The sequence below is a fragment of the Protopterus annectens genome, chromosome 7.part0 (assembly GCF_019279795.1).
Source record: "Protopterus annectens isolate FY-2018-M chromosome 7.part0, PAN1.0, whole genome shotgun sequence".
Classification (NCBI taxonomy): Eukaryota; Metazoa; Chordata; order Ceratodontiformes; family Protopteridae; genus Protopterus; species Protopterus annectens.
The window spans coordinates 1,482,006,903-1,482,028,211 of record NC_056739.1 but is presented as its reverse complement, the minus strand read 5'-3'; the positions used below and the strand labels follow the sequence as shown (position 1 = coordinate 1,482,028,211).

At 43.6% G+C, this 21,309-nt stretch overlaps 1 protein-coding gene across 2 annotated transcripts in view; it reads right to left on the bottom strand.

The window, feature by feature from the left end:
- Positions 1 to 21,309, bottom strand: part of SETD5 (SET domain containing 5) — a 2,687,190-nt gene that overhangs the window by 2,147,035 nt on the left and 518,846 nt on the right. For both annotated transcript variants that reach the window (XM_044078031.1, XM_044078032.1), the window contains exon 5: positions 3,890 to 3,945. In XM_044078031.1, coding sequence (XP_043933966.1) covers positions 3,890 to 3,945 — 56 coding nt within the window. The remainder of the gene's footprint in view (positions 1 to 3,889; positions 3,946 to 21,309) is intronic.

Here is a 21,309-nt window from a genome sequence, read left to right as displayed (position 1 = left end):
CATAGTCAGTGTCTTGCCTAGGCCTCTTATCCAGAGGGGGATGGGAACCCCTGATCAAGGTAATCAAGTCTTCAGCCATTATGAGCATTTGTTTTTTGGGCATAGAGGACTGTCCACGTGGTTCTAGAGTTTGTTTCCTTGCTTTAGAAGGTGCTTTAGTCTTTGCCTTTGACGCTGAAGTCGTTTTAATGTAAAGATGTTTAGGTCTGAATACACCCTCAGAAGCCGGTACCTGCTCAGCGGCTCCGGACCCATTAGAGGGATTAGCTCCCGAGGCTCCAATATCTTGAGTATTCAGCGGCATGGCAGACTCCACGTGGGAGTCAGTAGCAGCCTGTGACTATAAAGTAGCGGCCATCAGGGGCTGCGAAAGCACCTCACTGAGAACTGGCGACTGGCTTAGGAGAAGCTTCGTCGGTTTTGGGCCTCGGTTGTTTTTCTCTATCCTTTTCTTTGAGTTTTTTTGTAAACTCCGGTAGTCAGATGGCTATCCAACGACATTTCAGGGTAATTAAATCAGCGTCCAAAAAAGTTTAAAGCAAAATCATACCGACGCTTAATAGTGCGTTGGTTAAATCTAGCACAAAACTAACAACCAGAAGCTTTGTGATCAGGTCCTAGGCAAGGAATACAGTAAGAATGAAAATCCTTATGAGGTATTTGCTTCCCACAAGAAATACTGTTATTAACTTTTTCTGACATCGGTCTGGAGCAAGAAAAAAGTTTCCCCAACGGGGTACTTAACTTTATTGAAGACTTCCGATCTCAAACTCAAATACAAAAATCTCAGGAGTCGGACGACCAGCACTTGCGATCTGCTTCTGCTTCGGGCACCGCACGACAAGAAAGACTGAAGAAAATGGCGTCAGCTGCTTCTTTTATACCCCATGACGACCTGACATCAGGAAAGGGGCGACAGCAGCCGACGCAAGACCCAAGACTTTGGAATTCAGGCTGGCTGAGGGCAACCTGCAAGCAGGATTACCCCTAATGTACTGACTGCAACAGTGAAACACGAAGAACATCTGCAATCCTCTACAGCTATCCTGGAGTTTTGATGACATTTTACTGCATTTCAAACCACAGTTTAGCAATTTAAGATCTAAAATACCAGAACTACTGAGGTACACAGTATTCCCAAATTCCATCAAGAAATCCATTTTTCCTGCTACTGGGAAAAGTACTGCATCCAGGAAAAAGACTTGCTCTCAATAGAGACTCCAAGGACTATCTGGATTTGCAATGGGATTCTTACACACCCTATAAAAAACATCAAGCCTCTCACTGGTCCAGGTATCATTTCTATGAAGCAGAGTCTCATAAGATTGCAACAAGAGATATTTCCTCAACAGTATTCTCAAATGAGAAGTCCCCTGGGACCAAGACAGATGCCAGAGGGCACACATTGTCCATGTCAAATCAAGGGACAGCATCCATGACTTGTAGTCCAGTTCCACCTCCTGAAGAACAGAAGAGCTGTCTCACAGGGAAGACCTCCCTCTTCCTTTTGGATAGATGATTCCTGGCACAGAAGCCTGCTCAAGATCAAGCAGCAAGCTAAGCAAGAACTGAAAGAAACCTTTAGTCAACTTAGCCCAATCCTTTGGGAGGAGGGGGTTTGGGGGCTATGGGCAACTGTGCCACACAGAAACTTACTCTTGGCCAAACCCAAGTCTCAAGCATCTGTATCTTCAAAGGGTGGGCAGCCACCAAGAATCTGTGGACCTGAAGAGAAACATCCCTAGGTTCCAACTTTACATGGATAAGACCTTCCTCTTCAAAAAATAAGCAAGGAAAATCTGTTCTCACCCTTGTTTTAAAAAATACTGTTCCAGTAGATGTCCTCGGTTGATGCCTTTCACAAGCTGTTGAGTCTAGTTTCAATCTAACGAATATGCTAGGGGCTGGAGTAGTGGCCTGCAACAGGGTTCAGGGTCAGGAGTGCCTCAGGCACTTGAGACGTTTTGGAACAATGAACTTTGAGAATTTCCTTGAGCTTACTCTCTTGGACTTGCCTCTTGTCATTTTCAAGTGGTGTCTGCGCTTCCTTGTGCCCACAAATCTGCAAACATAACAGACTGGCCTAAAAAGTTGACAAGTCTCTTTCTGGTCAGGTACACCTGAATGGTCTTTGCCTCATGATGAATGACCTGGCAAATTAGTGACATGCACAAGAGCTCAACAGAAAACGCTTTTACTGTTGACATTTTTATAAGTGATCTGACATCTGCAGGCACACCATGTTTTTATGGGATTAACACCCCCTATACCTACAAGCATGTTCATTCCCCATGCATCCATTGAAGCAAAGAGGCAATCTAATTTTGCGATGAGAACAGAAAGGATTTGTCAATGGGATACTTATCTGCTGAAGCACTTTTAATCATGAGCCTAGACAGAAACCAGACTGGAAAGTACTTGATGTCACAAAGAACAAAAGAATTAAAAATGGTGCATGTGGACATCACCTACATAATAGGTATCTGAAGATAACGAAGATAAGGTAACACCAGTCCAGCAATGGTAGAATGGTGGGCAGTACTGAAAAGGTGAGCCCGACAATGGAGTAAGCCTGTGGCAGAGATGCCTAATCGAATGACTGCAACAGTGGCCCAAACAAAAGCTTATACTATATGACTTCTACTACATGCTGGAGATGGCAAGTGACAGACCTGGACCAGGCACCAAAAAAAGATAACTGGGACTTAATCACTCTAACCAAAAGCAGCAGAGTTGTCATGAACAAGCACTTGGTGCTGGCTTTAAACTAGACTTGAGTACCACGCTCTTACATCTGTAAGAAGCTCTCAGCAGACACCAAACATCTGCTTCTTGTCCAGGCCATGATACAGGACAAACAAGATGTACCCTTACTGGACAGGTCCTACTGATCCACAAGCTCTTATGGACGAACCCAAAGCGAACATCTGAGGTCCTCAGGATCTCCAAATCCATGATTAGATGATCAAACAGACTAACATTAAAGGACAGTATCCACCCCCCCCCCCCAGGTGGGGCAATGGACGTACCCCCCCCTCCATATTAATATGGTCTGCCACAGCCAATTTATTTTTACTTAACATTTGTTTACTGGGAAAGTCAGACTTGGAACAAAGCCAATTTTCAGCAGAGGCCAGGGGTGAAACACTTCAGACATATGTTTTTGTAACGTGGGAGGAAATCAGAGCACCCAGAGGAAGCCCACATAAATATCTGCACATAAGGCACTCCAGCTAAGAATCGAACTGGACAACACTACCGCTTCACCACAGCACCATCCAATGGCACCTTCAGCCTTCAATAGTTAAAGTGAGCTCTTGACTAAATAGAAACAGGACACTGGCAGAACACCGGACTTGCTTCAGTGAGGTACAGATACGGCGGCCCTGGTCTCAAATGCTTGAATTTGTGCCAGTTATTTCACTTGTTCTAGAACTGCAACGAAAACCCACTTCTTCTAAAAGGCTTTTGATGACTGCAATCTTTAATATGGACTAACCTCTCCCTTCTTCAACACCTGGTGACACAGTTGAACCTCAGGAATTTGTGGCAATGTTCAATATCATGGCCTTCCCCAGGTCAAGAGGCAAAGCTAATGCAATATTTTCTTTTAATCAGACAGCAACATGTATACTTGTCTGTAACGTCAAACTATTCAAGAGGACGTCACTACATATGTTGGTTCAAGCATGTGGATGCTCCAACAGGAGAGATTTTGCCAAGACTGACCAGATTCTGATTAGTAGAGAAATAACACTCAACCAAGGACAACCAGGTAGAGTTCTCTATGCTAGACCTAGAAACCATGCCTATTAACTATTCTAATGTTACAAATTTTGTACTGAACAAATTTTGATGAGACTATTGTTGCTTTCAAATATTCTCTTACCAGACACATTGTCTTGTTTTCGGCGCTGCACCCGGATGGCATTCCGATTTGAGTTCCTGTGAATATAACATTTACAATTAGTAAGGTGATTTATCCATTCTTCAAAATAATACACTAGGGAAAGTACAGTTGTATTATCAACTTACCATAATTGTAGAGTTTGAATTTTGTCACTGCTACAACTTCATAGAAAACTACCAAATACTTAAAGCACCTGCTCATTGGGTGATTAGCAGCCCTGAAGATGGGAAGGACAATATGTCCTTCAAACTGAGACAAACTTTATTCTAGCCATAGACATTATGTCTACCATGTAGTGCTTGGAAAACATGTTGACAAATGAGCAGGTAGCAGCTTCCAAGAGTTCTTGTTGATGGTCATTTTAGGAAAGCTATTGCGGTAGCTGTGCTCCTGGTGGCCTGAGATCTTACCCTGCCTAGTAATTGTTTGTCATGGAATTTGTGGTAAAGTATAACAGGACAGACACTTGGTAAATTTATTACAGGACTCATCACAGCACACTCTTATAGGAGCCACTGCAACCACTGTAGCCTTCCGCAGGGGTGTTGCAACACGGGCCATTTTTGAAGCAAGAACCTGGACTTTTTCCCACTTTTTTTTTTAGTCACAGTTTAGGGGCATTTGTCAAGGCAAGGAAAAAAATTGCCTCTGCTAACCTGCAGGATCTCATCTCCTATACACTGGGTATCAGCTTCCAAGTCTCTGCTTAAAGAATCTTCCCAAAAGTGAAGACTGCAACAGTGAATGCTAGGATGGGGGAGTACAGCTGTGTTATAAACTTACCATATACAGAGATGTTTCAGTAGAGTCACGATTGCAGTCAAGATAACCTCCCCTCTTCCCCTGTTGTGACCACTTGTCACTATCAGTTGGTCCTCAGGGTTAGGGTGGCTCCCTAGTCCCTCTCACCTTTGTATCAGGCTCACCCTCCATCTTTTGTCTATTACCCCCTGGAGAAGGCATCTTGGTTAGACCTGGGATGCAAAGGACTGATGTTCATTAGATCACTGCTACAGTAAACTTAGCTACATGGGACATATCCGCCAAAGACACTGGGCATCCAGCCTAACTACAACAGGATCCTCTTCTCTGTATCGTACATTCATTCCCAGCATGACATTGTATGCCTACATAATAGGGGGAGATATGGGTGCTCCAACACTCAGAACAGTTTTGACAAGCGTATGCTTATACAGACTTGTGCAATTGTAATGATCAGCTTCAGCGACAAGTTTGGGGAAGTAAACATCTACTGGGGTAACTTTCCTCTTTGTGGAAAAACATACTTTACACATCCACCTGGAAGGTCAAATATTCTGTGGTAGGCAAATTCCTTATAAGAATTCATATACCAGCTGGATGCTCTGCCTAGGCGAGGAAGATATCAGATCAAATTTGTCTTGCACAACAAAAACTGAGAAATAGGATCAACCTCCCCAAATTTTTTTCTGCAGACATCTCAGAAATTTGGTATGAGACCACATCATCAAAATACACATCAGTGGACCTCCCCACTCAGCCCACAAAAAAATAAATAAATAAAATAATTATCTAAAGTTATCAGCGAACCCTGAATGTCCATCTTTCAGTGGTCTAAAACTGACTTTGCTGAGGTATTGGAGCACCTTTGGACCAATTTGTCTCTCCTAGCCAGTCTTGTCAATCTACTCGGATACCACTAAAGCCCAGGAATGTAACATGTACCTTCAAGACCATACATTAGGCAGAACTCACTAGGAAGTGAAATCCATAATGTACCATGTCAGACAGGTGAGGGAGATGTACACACCAAGTACTGCTAGGGAAGATTTTTTTTCACTTTCAGAAGTTTAATATATGGATTCCGGTTTCTGTCAAAAACCCAAATACAACATTAAACATCATGTCCTCCTACTCCCCTCTATTCAAAAGGGATCTCAGAAAGGTTTGCTCAATTTTATGCAGTGTTTGCTTTTTCCATCTTTTCCTTCTATGCCTGTGAAAAGAAAGTTCCTTCTTTCTCTAAAGAGGAAGCTCATTCCAGTTCTGATAATGAGAACTTAAAACTACACCTTGCAGATATCCTGCCCAACTGCGAGTCTGAACGCGTAATAAGAAAATTTTTGCAAAAGACTAAGTGGGAAGGAAAGGAGGTACCAGTGGAAAAAAAATTATGAACTCCCTAGTATGGACTCTCCAAAGCCTCTGGGGCCTTCACATGATGCCTTCACTGCAGCATTAGTTTTCCCAGATCAAAACCCTGTTATAAAAAATAAAAATAGCTTCTACAATGTTAGATTCACAGAACTTTCTCTAAAAAAAAATGCACTAGACTGTGCTGTTACTTCCTTCGATGGCTACAAAAGCTATAAATCCCTCACATCAACTAGTCCTGTAGCAGATAAAGATAAGATAAGGACAGCTGTGCCTTTGACAGTTTTGGAAAAAATCTATGCATTAACTAGCCTTTACAATTCAAAGGCTAAAATTTATTAGCTGGATATAGTCAATCCTTCTTCACTGGATATAATCGATTTTGCTTCCCAAGTTACTAAGTGCACTTGAGATGCTGTCACTCTCCACGATGGCTGCACACTGACTAACAGCTTAACTTTAGTTCTCCCAGAGGAAAAAAAAAATGAAAGACAAAGGTCAGGAATTTGTCACTTAGCAAATTCAGTTACTGGCTGGTAAACACACCTGATGCCTGACTGCCAGCAAAGAAAAAACTGAAACTGAAAAGAAAATCAACTAGAAAAGTTGAAGAAAAAATACTGACTGGGAAAAATCCTGCAGCTGTTCAGAAAAAGTAGTTCCAGATCCAGCTCTAGTGCAAGACAAGGCTTCCAGTAATCTACAGGAAAATACAAGTCAAATGTGCTCAGAGCCAATTAAAATAAACCACTGCAGGAGTATATCAACTCAAATAACAAAAGGTTGGAAAAAAATAAGAAGCTTTAAACAGATATCCAGATGCACTGATAAAAACTGCAAATTCTGAGGACAAAATGAAGAAAATGTGGGCTGAGTGAGACTGCTCAAGAACAGAGGTTTCAAAAAAATGGCAGAATTAGAGGACAGTTACATAGGGAAAATCTGAGATTTTTTGCTGTTCCAGAGAAAAGTACAGTTGTGTACCTACCATAAATGTAGATGTTCGAATGTATTCACTGTTGCAGTCATTACTCTTGGGTTATCCTGCTGGCAGGCTACCCGCAGTCGGCCTGAATTTCAAAGTCTTGGTCCGGCGTCGGTTGCTGTCGCCTCTTCCCTGACATCAGTGTGCCAGAGGTATAAGATGCAGCAGATGCCATTTTCTTCAGTTTTTCTTACCCCAGATGTCAGGTGCCCTCAAAAGGGTAGGCTAAATAGATTATGTCAATAAACATGCATGCACTAAAGTAAACATTTCCTTCATCTACAAGCAAATACACCACATACGTTGTATAGAATAGAGAAGTACAGATAAGACCCAGCAAATGAAAGGGGGATGGTGGGAGGGTAAGCTAGACTGCAACAGTGAATACACTCGAACATCTGCATTTATGGTAGGTACACAACTGTACTATGTTCGTGTTTCACTGTTGCAGTCATTACTCTTGGGTTGAATCCCAAAGCTGAGGATGGATGGCTGGGCTAAAAAGGATTAGGAGAGGCTATGAGGCCCTGCAGAACTGCAGTGGCAAAGCCTGCTCTGGATTTAGAGTAGAGAGGTAAGTGGTAGTGCTTTGTAAAAGTGTGCACTGAACTCCAAGTTGCAGCCTCTAAGATGTCTTTGGTTGGTACTCCTCTGAGGAAGGCTGCTGAAGTGGCTGCTGCTCTGGTAGCTAATGCCCTTAGGCACTGATTTGCTATGCTGTGAGTAGCAGAAACAAATTCAATGGCCTATCCATTTTGAAATAGTCCGTTTTGAGATGGCCTTTCCTTGTGATCCTGCAGCATATGCCACTAAAAGTTGCTCAGTCTTTCTGAAAGCTTTAGTTTTGTCCAAGTAGAAGCGTAGCTGTCCGTGTATGTCCAAAGAATGCAGAAGTCTCACCTTTGTTCTGTGGGTTTGGATAAAGGGTAGGCAAGTGAATGGTTTGGTTAAGGGCCACACTGGACACCACCTTAGGCATAAATGTAGGGTTCGTCCTCAGAGAAACCCTGTCTGGGTGGAAAATGATAAAAGGTTCCACAGCCATGAGTGCCTGTAACTCAGAAACTCGTCTTGCAGAGGTTATTGCTAGGAGCCAGAGCTGTTTTCCAGGATAAGAATTTTATATCAGCTGTTGAGGCTGGCTCAAAAGGAGGCAGTGTGAGTTTTTCCAAGACAAAATTTAGGTCCCATGCAGGTATTGGTGCTCTCCTTGGAGGTCTTATGTTTTTGGCCCCTCTGAGGTACTGCCTTATTAAAGGATGAGAAAAGATAGGTGGTTCCGTATTGTAATGGGCTGAAATGGCAGAAGCATGAATCTTAATTGATGAAAAGGATAGGACTTTGTTCAGCATCTCAGTTAAGTATTGTAAAATCTGAGGAATATTTGGTACAAACGTGTCAATTCCTTGTTCCTGGTTCCAAGAACAGAAACTCTTCCATTTATCTGCATAAGATTTTCTGGTACTGGGCCTCCTGGCCTCCAAGATAACTTCCATTACAGCTTTTGAAAGAGGAGTGTTCTGAATGGCTATATTATCTGCCATGCTGCCAGATTTAAGGTCCTGAGTTGGCTGTGCAGGATCTGATTGTTTTGTTGGGTCAGTAAGTGAGAAGTTTGAGGCAACGTCCAGGCTGGACCTTGGGAAAAGTTCTTTAGGATTGGGTACCAGTGCTGGCGTGGCCAGTCTGGGGCAATCAGTATCATTTTTGGCTTCTCTTGTCTGACCTTCAGGAGTACCTTGAGGAGGAAAGGCATATACTGTTAGGTTTTTCCAGTTGAAGGACAGGGCAACCACTTTCCATGCTTGCTTGTGATAAATCCTCGTGCAGAATCTCTGTAGTTGGCAGTTGTGAGGGGAGGCAAATAGATCTATGTCTGGGCATCCCCATTTCCTCGTTATTATGCATAAGACTTGTGGATCCAGTTTCCACTCCTGAGGATCCATGAGGTTTCTGCTTAGTTCGTCTGCCAGAGTATTTATTTTTCCTGGCAGGTGAACATAAGTCAATGCTGTGTCCCACAAAGTCATTGCTTGTCTGCAGAGAGGGTAGGAATGTGTGCCTCCCTGCTTGTTTATGTACCACATGACTGTAGTATTGTCCGTCCTTATCAGTAGTTGTCCTGGATGAAGTAGATCCTTGAAAGCTGTCAGGGCATTCTGAACAGCTAGCATCTCTTTTTGATTGATATGTAGATGCATCTGGCTTGCGGACCATGTGCCCTGAATACATTTTCCTGCCATGTGGGCCCCCCAGGCATAATCTGATGCATCCGTTGTTAGTGTCTGCCTGACTGTGGGTAAAGTGAATGGCTGTCCCTTGTTGTGGTGACAGGCCTGTGCCCACCATCAAAACTCCTGTTACAGGCAGGGAATGAGGGTAATTAATGTTTCCAGGCTGTGGCAATGCTGAGTCCAAACACTTTTTAGACACCATTGTAGTTTCCTCATATGCAGTCTGGCATATGGAATTAGTAGAATGCAGGATGCCATGAAGCCCAAAGCCTGCAGGATTTTCCTTGCAGATAAATGGGTCTTTGTTGCCAACATTTTGAAGTAAGAAGTCAGTTGCCTTTGTCTGGCGTGAGATAAGCCATCTGGGCAGTTGTATTTAAGCTTGCACCCAAGAATATTATCGCCTGAGAGGGTACTAGTTTTGATTTCTTTTCGTTTACTGTGTACCTTAGGCAAATTAGTAATCTTTTTACAAACGCCAGATGCTTTAGTAGAATGTCTTTGTTCTCTGCTTGAATAAGGCAGTCGTCCAAGTAAGGATATATTTGAATTCCTCTTTGTCTGCAAAATGCAATTACTGGTGCCAGGCATTTTGTGAAGACCCTGGGCGCAGTAGATAAGCCAAAGGGCAGTACAGAGAATTGGTAGTGCCTTGAGCCAGCTATGAATCTGAGGTATCTTCTGCAAGATTGCCTGACTGGGACATGCAGGTATGCCTCTTTTAGGTCCAAAGTTACGAGCCAAGCCTTCTTGCCCAGCATGGGCAGTAGTTGCTGCAGAGTCAACATTCTGAATTTTTGAACGTCCAGAAATGTGTTTAGTATAGACAGGTCCAGTATTGGTCTCCAGGCTTTGTCCTTTCTGGGCACCAAGAAAAGTCTCGAGTAAAATCCTTGTCCCTGCTCTTGTGGTACTTGTTGAATGGCCCTCATGTCCATGAGGGATGAAACTTGCTTTTGTGCCTCTGTCCATTGATTGTGTGGCAGGTCTGGCATACCTTTTGCCCTTGGCAGGGTGTGAAAGTGGAACCTGTAGCCCTGACACACTATGTTCAAGACCCATTTGTCCTGGGTAATCATGTGCCAATTTGGTGAAAAAAGTCCTAGTTTTCCCCTTAAGGGGGCTGCCAAAAGATAAATGCTTGGTTCTGGCAGAGGAAAGTCATTGAGACAGTTTCCTTTATGGTTGTGATTTGTCTTCTCCGCTTTTGGAGGTAGAAGCGCCCCATTGTTTAGGCCTGTATGAGCCTTGGGGCTGAGATCTGCCTCTGGGGCATCTGTATCTGCATCTTTGTGGCCTGTCTGACACTGGAAAAGACCAATTCTTTGTAGGCCAGTTCCTGCTAAATCTGGGTGGCTGTACCTGTAGGAAATCCTTAACTGTCTGCATGGATTTCGCTTTATCCTCCATTTTCTTCAACACCTCTTCTGCCTTAACACCAAACAAAGTATCATGCTGTAATGGAGCATCCAATAATTTTGCTTTAACATGATCAGGCAGATTCTGTTCCTTTAACCAAGCATGCCTACTAATGACACAACCAGTAACAGCGGCCCTGCTAGAGGCCTCCAGAGAATCAAAACCACATTGCAAAGTATGCTTTCCCACTTGTTCAGCTGCATGCAATAAATCCTGCATTTCCTTGTTATCAGAACATTCAGAATTTGTCAACATTTTCTGTTTAAGCAGTGACATTAAGTATTGCTGATATTTAAGCATATGAAACTGACCATTTAAAGCCCTTACAGCCAAGGTAGCAGAAGTGTAACCCCCCCCCCATCTGTCCAGTGCCCTAGAATCCCTATCTGAGGGGACACGGTTTTTTGCAATGGAAGCCTTGACCTCTTTGGGACCCTGAGATATAGTTTCTGGGTCAGCAGCAGGGTTTTTATATAGAAATTTATGAGAGTCTGGAACCCTGCAGTATCTGTCTGGCTTAGCAGGGGGTAAAGAGTTAGGAGACAGGCCGAACTCTGAAAATACATCATTTACAATGTCTAGAACAGGTGCAATAGCAAGAGGTCTGTGCTGAGGTAGTAAAAGTAAGTATCTGAGCCTTTTCTTAGATTCTGAGTAATCTTGGCTCTTCCAGTGAAAATGCTCCCTCATGGTATGCAGGGTTTCCCCAAAAGAATAATCCTCAGGAGGAAAGACTGAAGGAATAGATTCTTCAGCATCAGAAACCTCATAGGGAGGAAAAGAGTATCCCTGTTCAGAAGAGGAATCAGAGGAAATTGAAACCTGATCAGAAGAGTCATATTCTGTCTCTTGCCTAGGCCTCTTATCAGGAGGGGGATGGGAACCCCTGATCAAAGTAATTAGGTCTTCGGCCATTTTAAGCATCTGTTTCATAGGCATGGAAGTCTGTCCAGGAGAATGCTGTACTTGTTTCTTTGTCTTTAGAGCTGTTTTAGTCTTTGAAGCTGAGGTTGGCTTGACATATAATTGTGTTGGTCTGAAAACACCCTCAGAAGCCGATGCCTGCTTAGCGGCTCCGGACCCATCTGAGGGAATAGTTTCAGAGTCCAATACCTTGAAAATCCAGAGGCCTAGTCGGCTCCACGTGGGAGTCGGAAGCGGCCTGTGGCTCTGAGGTAGCGGGCGTCAGGGGCTGCGAAAGCGCCTCACTGAGAACCGGCGAGCCGGCGACTGGCCTAGCGGGGGCCTCATCAGTTTTGGACCTCGGATGCCTGTCCTCTTCCTTTTCCTTGCGCTTTTTATAAACTCCGGTCGTCGGCTGTTCCGACGGCATTATATAATTAAACCTTCGGCCAAAGTAATGAAAGGCAAAATCATACAGACGCTCAATAGTGCGTTGGTTAAATCTAGCACAAAACCGACAGCTAGCAACGTCGTGATCAGGGCCTAGGCAAGGAATACAGTAAGAATGAAAATCCTTATGAGATATTTGCTTCCCACAAGAAATACAATTAACTTTTTCTGACATCGGTCTGGAGCAAGAAAAAAGTTTCCCCAAAGGGGTACTTAGCTTTAATGAAGACTTCGGATCTGAAATTCGATTTTGAAAATCTCAGGAGTCGGCCGACCGGCACTTGCAAACTGCTTTTGCTTCCAGCACCGCATGGCAAGGAGGACTGAAGAAAATGGCATCTGCTGCATCTTTTATACCCCTGGCGCACCATCAGGGAAGAGGTGACAGCAACAGACGCCAGACCAAGACTTTGGAATTCAGGCCGACTGCGGGTAGCCTGCCAGCAGGATAACCCAAGAGTAATGACTGCACCAGTGAAACACAATGAACATCTAAAAGGAACAAATCGTATTGATTTGATGAAGGCACAAATAAGCAACTGGACGGTATTCCACAGCAGGAACTGTTAATTGTGTGATTGCTCCAAATATGGCCATGAGAAAATCAGCCAAGATCTGTATTCATAAAGATGCTAACCTAACAGAAAGGGTTGACCTGACAAAACTGTGGCAAAGGGGCAAAGTGTTGCAAGTCGGAGACAGTGCAGCATTCATGGTAAGACTATTCACTGTACACAGGCAGAAGAGAAATTTATTCCAGCAATCAGGAATGTCAAGAGACAGCTGTATCCAGCCATCTTCATAAGTTTTCCCCTGGAGGATCAGTCATTTTTTTATGCAGCTCAGGCTAAAAAGGAAATACAAAAGTCTGTCCAATAAAAAAAGTGAGCCATTAAGACAAGGGGTCTCTGCTTCCTATTCGTCTGATAATAAAGCAGAGAGACTTTGTCAGTGAAACCTTTTTCACTGAAGCAGAGAAAAGCACAGAAGTTGAATAGAAGAATAGGGAAGTACCCTGTAATTGAATCGGAATTTGGAGGTGGGAGATGAACAGGAAGACAACCAGCAACACTAAAATTAGTGAATACTGCCCAACTGTAAAGTAATCATACTTATGAAATACGGCTGTATAAGGAAAAGTACAAAGAATGGACTTTGTGGGGAGCAAAGGCATTTGCCTTACTTCATGTCATTAATGTTTGGAAAGACATTGAGGGGTGGGAAAGAGGAAGAAGGAAAAAGGTACAAGTAAAACCACTTCTGTTCTTATTTCTATATAACTTCACAACTTAAATTGCATGTTTCACAGTAAATTATTCTTAGTTGCTCTTGTAAGGGATAAAGCTAAAGTAAACAGACGCCCTTTCCCCCATTTCCTTTCTTCTTTAGTATTAAGAAATGTAGGCATTACAATGCAAAAAAAGCTAATCAAAAGCATGTTTAAATTAACAGGCTGTATTCTTGAGTTGCTGAAGTAGTGATGAGGTACGAAAGTACAGACCACAATATATGAAGAGCTGATGTGTTTTCACTAACTTTTGCATAGATGAATATCTGGATTAATATCCATGACTTAATCTAAATACAAGTTTTAAGTGGAAACAACGAAATAAGAAAAGTAAACAATTACAAGAACAGTAAATAATGAAAAGTTCTTTGGCAATAATCTTACAGCTCGTCTTTAGAAGCCTGCATGCAAGCAGACTACATCTTTTCTCTTACAAATCAATGGAGACGCGCTAATGGGGCAATAAAAAGACGGAACACTGCTTTCATCAAAGCTAAAAAAAAAAAGAAGTTCTGTACTTACCATAATGCTCCACCTGTGTTGTTGACCTTCATTCTTGATGAATGGGAGACTGTTCCAGTCCTCAGAACCAGCCTGGCTGTTACACAGCTTGCACCAGCTAAAAGAAACTCTTGAGCAAAGACTCTACCCACAATGCCCCTCTCCATCATCTCAGATAGATTTTGCAGCCAAATACTATTGTAGAACAGGTACACAAGGTAGAAACCATGTACAAGGTGAAACCTACAGGTTTCCCAGAACAAGTGTAAACACACAAGACAATCCCCTTAGGCAGAATTCCGGTTATAGCTCAATAAAAAACACGAAGGCAAAAAGCCCGGCTTTTTGCCTTCAAGTTTTTTATTGAACTATACACACAATGAGGAAAACCAATACAGGATCCAAACCACAAATTTCTATACAGCAATTCCACCACAGTGTAAGCAAGGAAGGTACGAGCACCAAAACATTCCGTTAATTGGAATAAAATTATTGAACTTTCGTGTTTTGGTGCTCGTACCTTCCTTACTTACACTGTGGTGGAATTGCTGTATAGAAATTTTTATTGAACTATAACCGGAGGCTTTTTGCCTTCAAGTTTTTTACTGAACTATAACCAGAATTCTGCTTAAGGGGATTGTCTGTGTGTTTGCACTTTGGTTGTTTTTTGGTTTACATCGTTTTGTTGGTTTGTCCCAGAACAAGTGTCCGATCTTCCAGGAAATCTGTAGGAGGGGGAAGGAGGGTGGGATGTCATGAATGACCACCACCACCACAGATGGAACTTTATGGGAAGTACATAGGATCATAGACACTTACTAGGCTACTGGCCCTGACACCCTTCTAAGCCTATGCAAGAATTTAGCCCATGTTAAGACAAGTCAGCATCCAAAGCCCCTGTCCAGCAGGGAAACAGGTGGAATCCCAGGGGTGTATTTTCTGTTTCCCATCCAGTTATCCAGGTTGCACTTAAAGGGATAATGAGGTACTTTGCTTGACGTGGACAGCAAGTCTGTTCCACAGATGGGGGAGGCTATGGACACAAATCTGTCCCAAGTCCTATTGATGTCACAGACCAGGTTGAGGTCACGAGTCTTGGTTACTCGAGTGAGACTGCTTTGTATGCCAGAGGTCACCTCAGAGGCGTCTGTATGAAACTGAGTAGAGGGGACAGGGCTTTTAGCCTAACTGTGTAGGGTAGATGTTTGAGGCCCTGAAATCTCCTGGTAAGGAACCTCCTCTGTTTCTCCACATTCTGTATGTGCTTTGTGGAGTACAAGCTGAAGGGGGTGCTGTACTCATTAACTGGCCTTAAAAGGGAAGAATACAGGGATGTTATGACCTTGTCCCTGGATGAGATACCCTTTACTTATGAGGTGGGCCATGTAGAAAGCTTTCCATGCAATGGAAGCAACATGGTGGTCAAAAGTCAGGTTGCTATCAACCTGGGTGCCCAAATCCCTCACGACTGACTGCGTGCTTAGAATATTGTTATTAATGTGATAAAATGTAGGGATGTCACTCTCCTCAAAGGGGGTGATGCATTTTTTGGCATTTAGCTTGAGGTCGTGTTTCTGGCACCAGTCATACGTTTGGGTGAGACTCTCTTGGAGGACATTCACATCACTTGGGGAATTTATGACAATGCCCAGCTTGCAGTCATCTGCAAATTTGGTCAGCCATAACCCACTGGTTTTGGCCTGCAACTTAGAAGTATATCCCGAATAAGAGAGGCCCCAAAATTGATCCTTGAGGTAAGCCGCTCGTTACGGGTCTACTGCTTGAGGTGGCTTTCCCTATTTTGATTACGTGGGTTTTAATCAGTGATAAAGTTAGCTACCCATCTGGTAACATATGGATTGGTGCCTAGCTGGGAGTGCATCTATTATGCCCCAGTAGGGAATAGTGTTCAATGCTTTGGCCAGGTCAAGGTAGGCAGTGTGCACCATCTTCCCCTCGTCCATAGCTTTGATGATTGCCTCAAAGTCTACTAGATTTAACAGACATGACCTCTCCTTGACGAAGCCAAACTGTATGGCGTTGAGTGTTTGGAGGTTGCCAATGTCCGTGTTAATGAGGTCCATGATAATCCATTCCATGGCCTTGCAGATCCGGCTAGTTAGGCTGCTGGGTCTAACTCCATGGACCAGTGGATGCTCCAACCTTTGTGTAAAGGGATGAGGGTGGTTGTCCTCCACTCGGCTGGGACAAAGCTGGTACTCTGGCTTTGGTTGAATAGGGTGCCTAATGGTGCCCAATGGTGCTGGACGTTCGTGCCCGAGTTCATGTAGGATGCAGCCTGGGATGTTATTGGATCCCATGGAGACTGTATTTTTGCCTTTGAGATGTCAGTGATGACCTGTTCCCTAGAGATATGGGAAGGGGGGCAGGTAGTGGGCATGTCCTGATTTAATGATTGGGGGGGGGGGGACAGAGGGGTGAAGCTTTCACAGAAAACCGTCAGCCAGTAGGTTGGCTATATCTACAGCACTTGTGTATGTGGTGTTGACCAACAGTTCTGAACAGATCTGGGTGCTTCCTTTGAGATTACAGACATGAAATAGGCCTTATGATGGTCTCTAGTCGACGTGGCCAATCTGGACTCAAAGTTGGCTTTAGAGGATTTCACTAGTGCTCTTATTTGCTTGTTCAGGCCAAGGATAAACTGCTTCCAATTGGGCACCTGCTCCTTCTTGGTCCTGGACAGCAATTTTCTCCTTTTGTTGTAGTTTATTTATTGCAAATGTCCATCAGATATGTTTACTCTTCCTTGCAGAGGATGATTTTGTCCTGTCAGGTATTCCCGCTTACATGCATCTATATATAAATGATCTTATAGCACTTTGGTGCAGATTTGGACATTGGTGCCAATTCCTACAGAGGGTGAGGAGGCTGTGAAGCTGTTTATACCATCCCTCAGAAGGTTGTAATCAGCTTTGGAGAATGTTTTTGTTTGACCCTAGCTAGAGGGGGTCAGGGGAGATTGTGACTTCAAAAGTGACCGTTTTATGGTCAGATCTTACCAGGGAGGATGATACCATAGGGGTGCTGCAGTGGTTACTTATGTTAGTTAATATCAAGTCCAACATATCACCTCTTGTGGGGGTACTGACTAGCCGTTCCAAGGCATTTGCATTGATAAAATCGAGGAATCTCTGGGCATTTGTGTCCTGGCAGGAGTAGATTTTCCAGTCTAGGGTTGGGTAGTTAAAGTCACCCAAGATCAGGGTAAAGGGTTTAATCTTCAAAGATTCGAAGAGGTCCACACAGGTGGAGTGGACAGAGTCAAATTTGGGGGCCTGTAGCTAGCTATGAGTCTTGTCAACAGTTAACTATACCTGGAGCGTCTCCTGTGCATCATACTGTTTGACCAGCCTTGAGGCGTCTCTCAAATATATACTGAAACTCCACCTCCTTTGGCTTTGCCTACTACAACTTGGGGTCTGAATGTAAGATAGGATGCGTAACCAGGTAAGGCTAGGGTGCTCTCTGCAGCTTTGAACCAGGTTTCTGCGACTGCACAAACGTCAGCATCTTTCAGGGTTAAGAATGCTTGCAATGAGTGCAGTTTCATGTTTAGACTCGTAGCATTTAGCAGCATGATCTTTAATTTGCGTTTTTTGAAATTTGTATGTTTGTATCACTCTCATGATTTTTCCTAAGAAAGGCACTACAGGGGAGGCAAGAGCCTTTGCCAGAAGGCTGAAGCCCAAGTGAGACAGATGCAGGTCATCTCTAGCAAAGCCTCGTGGTCTGTCGATATCTTCCCAGCCTGCCAGGTAATGGATTCCCCCTGAAATGAAACCAAAAAGTAAGCCAATTGCTAGTCAATCATTTTCTGTTTGTACTGAGGAATCATTCTGGGTGACAGTAGAATGCTGCTTAAGGCTAAGGACATACACGCTTGTGAGACATTCAGCAAGCTCAATCACATCTCTCTTCATATAGTCCAGGGAGGAACGTCTCAAGTCATTCATGTCAACATGCACTATGAGAGTCATAACAGTATATGCTTTTGTTGACTTCTTTATCTGATAGTCAAATTTCATTCATTCTTGACAAATGGGACAGTCTCCTCAGCTACTTTGGGTCCTGGGAGGCCTTATGAAAGGATCTTCCTGAGAACCATAGAGCCAAAGGATAATCTTCCCCTGGTGACCATACACAATTTGTAATGAGTAATGAAGGTATGTGGAATAGCCCAAGTTGTGGCTGCGTATATTTCACTCATGGATGACCTGAAAAGGAAAACAGCTGATGTGGCTATTGATCTGGTGGAATGCGGTTTTACAGGTGCGGGTAACTTGTGGTTGGTACGATCATGAATGAAGGTAATCTGTGAGCCACCCTGATAAAGTAATTTTTGAAACAGGTTTTCCCAAAGTCAGAACTAAAAAGGAAACAAATGGTCCGATTTTCTAGACACGTAACTGAACATCTGGTAAATGCAAGCAATATTCACCTTTACTGGAGAAATTGGGTAAGAAAATGCATAAATCAGTTTGATTATTAGATTCGGAGACCACCTTGGGAAGAAAGGAAAGGAAACCCTATTCTTATGAAAAATCAGATACAGGGGTTTTACACAATGCTTGAATTTCAGAAATTCTCCTGGCTGAAGTAATGGCCACTAGAAAGTTTTCTATGACAGAAATTTGAGAAGGCAAAGTTGCTGCTGGTTCAAAGGGTGGGAGTACCAAAGACTGTAAAAGCAGGGTCAGATCCCATGGAGCTACAGGGTCCTTGAATGGGGGCTTTAGACGCAAGGGACCTTTAAGAAAAACTTTGCATAAACTATGGGAAATTAAATAATGATCATCGTAGCCATTGTGAAAATTAGAAATGGCCACTAATTGAATTTTAATGGTGGAATCAGAAGCTCCTTGAGCAAAAAGGGAAGCTAAAAATTCTAAAACGTTGGTGTTAAAAAAGGGATCTAGATTATTTGTATGGGCCCAAACTGAAAACCTCTTCCATTTGCTAAGATGGAGCGTTCCTGGTGGATGATTTATGAGAAATCAGAAGATTTTTTTTGCACTGAGGAAGCTATATTACTCTGCTTGGCAACTAATGGAACTGGAGAAACCAAACTGTCAGCTTGAGACCATAAAGCTGGGATGCACCAGTCCTTTTGGATAAGACAGGAGGGCTGGAATAGAGTCCAGAATCCATGGACAATGAATCAGGTGAGGTCAAAGAAAGGGGAACCAGACTTATCAGGGCCAGAAGGGTGCAATGAGTATTACTTTGCTTCTCAACCTTTGGGCTTTTGTCAAGAACAGGGGAATGAGAGGAAAGGCATAGAGAAGTTCCGAGGGCCGATCGAGATGGAGAGCGTCTCTCAGGGACTCCCACTGAGGGGGAGTAAGGCAAAATAGCTGCTGCATTTGTTGTTCATTGAGGAAACAAAGAGGTCGCTGCAAGTCTGCCCCCCAGCGATGAAAATTTTCCATCGCCGCCTTGGGAGAGAGACTATTCGTGAGGCAAGAGAATGCATCTGCTCAGTTTGTCCACTATCACATTGGAGCTCCCCAGGATATGCGTTTTTACTAGAAAATGGTTGGAAGATAATCGCCCATTGCCATATCCTGAGAGCTTCCCGGCACAAAATGTAAGATCTGGTTCCACCCTGTTTGTTGATGTACCAGACCAATGACATGTGGTTGGACTGAATTGCAATGGTCACCAGAGGGAGGACAGATTGAAAGGCTTGTAACACTAAGAGCACTGCCCTAAATTCCAAGACATTGATGTGCAAATTGGCCACTTGTGGAGACCAAGTGCCTTGGACTGTTAATGCCCCCAGACCCGATCTGGGAGGTGTCAGTGATCACTATGGCCTTGGGCTGAGAGGGAGTGAAGGCACGGCCCAGAAGAATTTTCTCTGACTGCATCCACCAGGATAGACCCTTACTGTAGCGACCAGTTACTAAAATGGGATAAGTCATCGGATGTGTTAGGATGGACCACTGTGCAGTTAAGAGCCACTGAAGTAGCCTCATGTGAAATCTTGCCAGAGGTGCCAAGGTAAAGGTAGCTACCATTAACCCTAAAGGTTAGAGAAGAAAGGGGACTTGGTCTTTGGCTATAATCAATTGTACTTGAGACCTTATATCTTTTGTAGTCTGTGTAGAGGGAGAGAATCTACAAGAGGGACTGGACTGAGGCAAGCTCCTATAAACTCAATGTCTTGTGTTGGAGTCAGCTAGGATATTTCTTTGTTGCCCATTACGCCCAATGAGTTGAAAAGATGCAGGATGAAATTTCTGGCTTGAAGCAATAGATGTCTGGTAGGTGTGGTGAGGAACAAGTCGCCTAAGTACGGAAATACCCAGAACACATGTAGTCTCAAGTGAGCCGTGACTGCTGCCATGCATTCGGTGAACATCCCAGGGGTTGTGGTGAGACCAAAGGGCAGTACTCTGAACTGGAAATGACTGGCTCATAGCTGAAAGTGAAGAAACCTTCTGGAGCATTTTGTCTTGTGTGGTAATACGCATCTTGAAGGTCTATAGAACACATCCAATTATTTTCCTCTAGAAAAGGAAGTACAGACTGAACTGTGACCATCCAAAATTGTTTGCTGAATAAACTTGTTCAGAAGGCTGAGATCCAATATGTCTCCAGTCCCCTCTTTTTTGGCACTTAAAAGAACCTCGAGTAAAATCCGGACCTTATCTGGTCTGGTGGGAATTCTTCGGCTGACCCTTTTTTATAGCAGCTTTTGAATCCCCAAGGATGCTTAGAGTCCCTCTGATGGGGATGGTATATCAGGGAGACTCTGCGATCTTAGAAAGAGAATAAAAGTGATATAACAATCTCTGGTAATGATTCCCTGAAGCAAAGTATTGGAAGTTATTAGTTGCCAGGCTGTCTGGTGCAATGAAAGTCTTCCCCTGCATGATTCCAGAGATAAGCAATCAGGCCTCCTTTCAAGAGAGCTGGTAAGGTTATACAGAAAAGGAAGCTATAAAGCCCCAACTTCGCAGGCCACCTCTGCCACAGGGTGGGCGTCTTCCATTAGAGCTCCCAACTCTTCCCCAAGGAGAGCTACCACCATGCATCCTAAAAAGCCCTTGAGACCTCTTGAACCACATCTTCCCACTCCTCCGATTCCTGGAGTAGGATTGCTAAGGAGTAGAAAAACGAATGCCCACGGCAGAAAGCGTCTTTCCATAGTTTACGCACCTAGCTAGTGTGTCTGACTCAGTGGCCAAACAAGGATGATCCACCAAAAGGACCATAGACAAAGGAAGACTTGAAAGGCTCCATAAATTCACAAGCACATCCAGGCGCAATGCCTTATGGCAACACCTGAACCAGTTGTTTTGGTCATCCCCTTGGCTGCATGAGTGATAAAGCTGCATGGACAAGTTCAATATACACACCAGGGTGGCCAGCTAAGAGGCAATTTTATCCCACACCTTAAACAGCTGCAGTGAGGGTATCCAACAACTCCTTAATCAGATCCCTCTGGAGTCTAGTA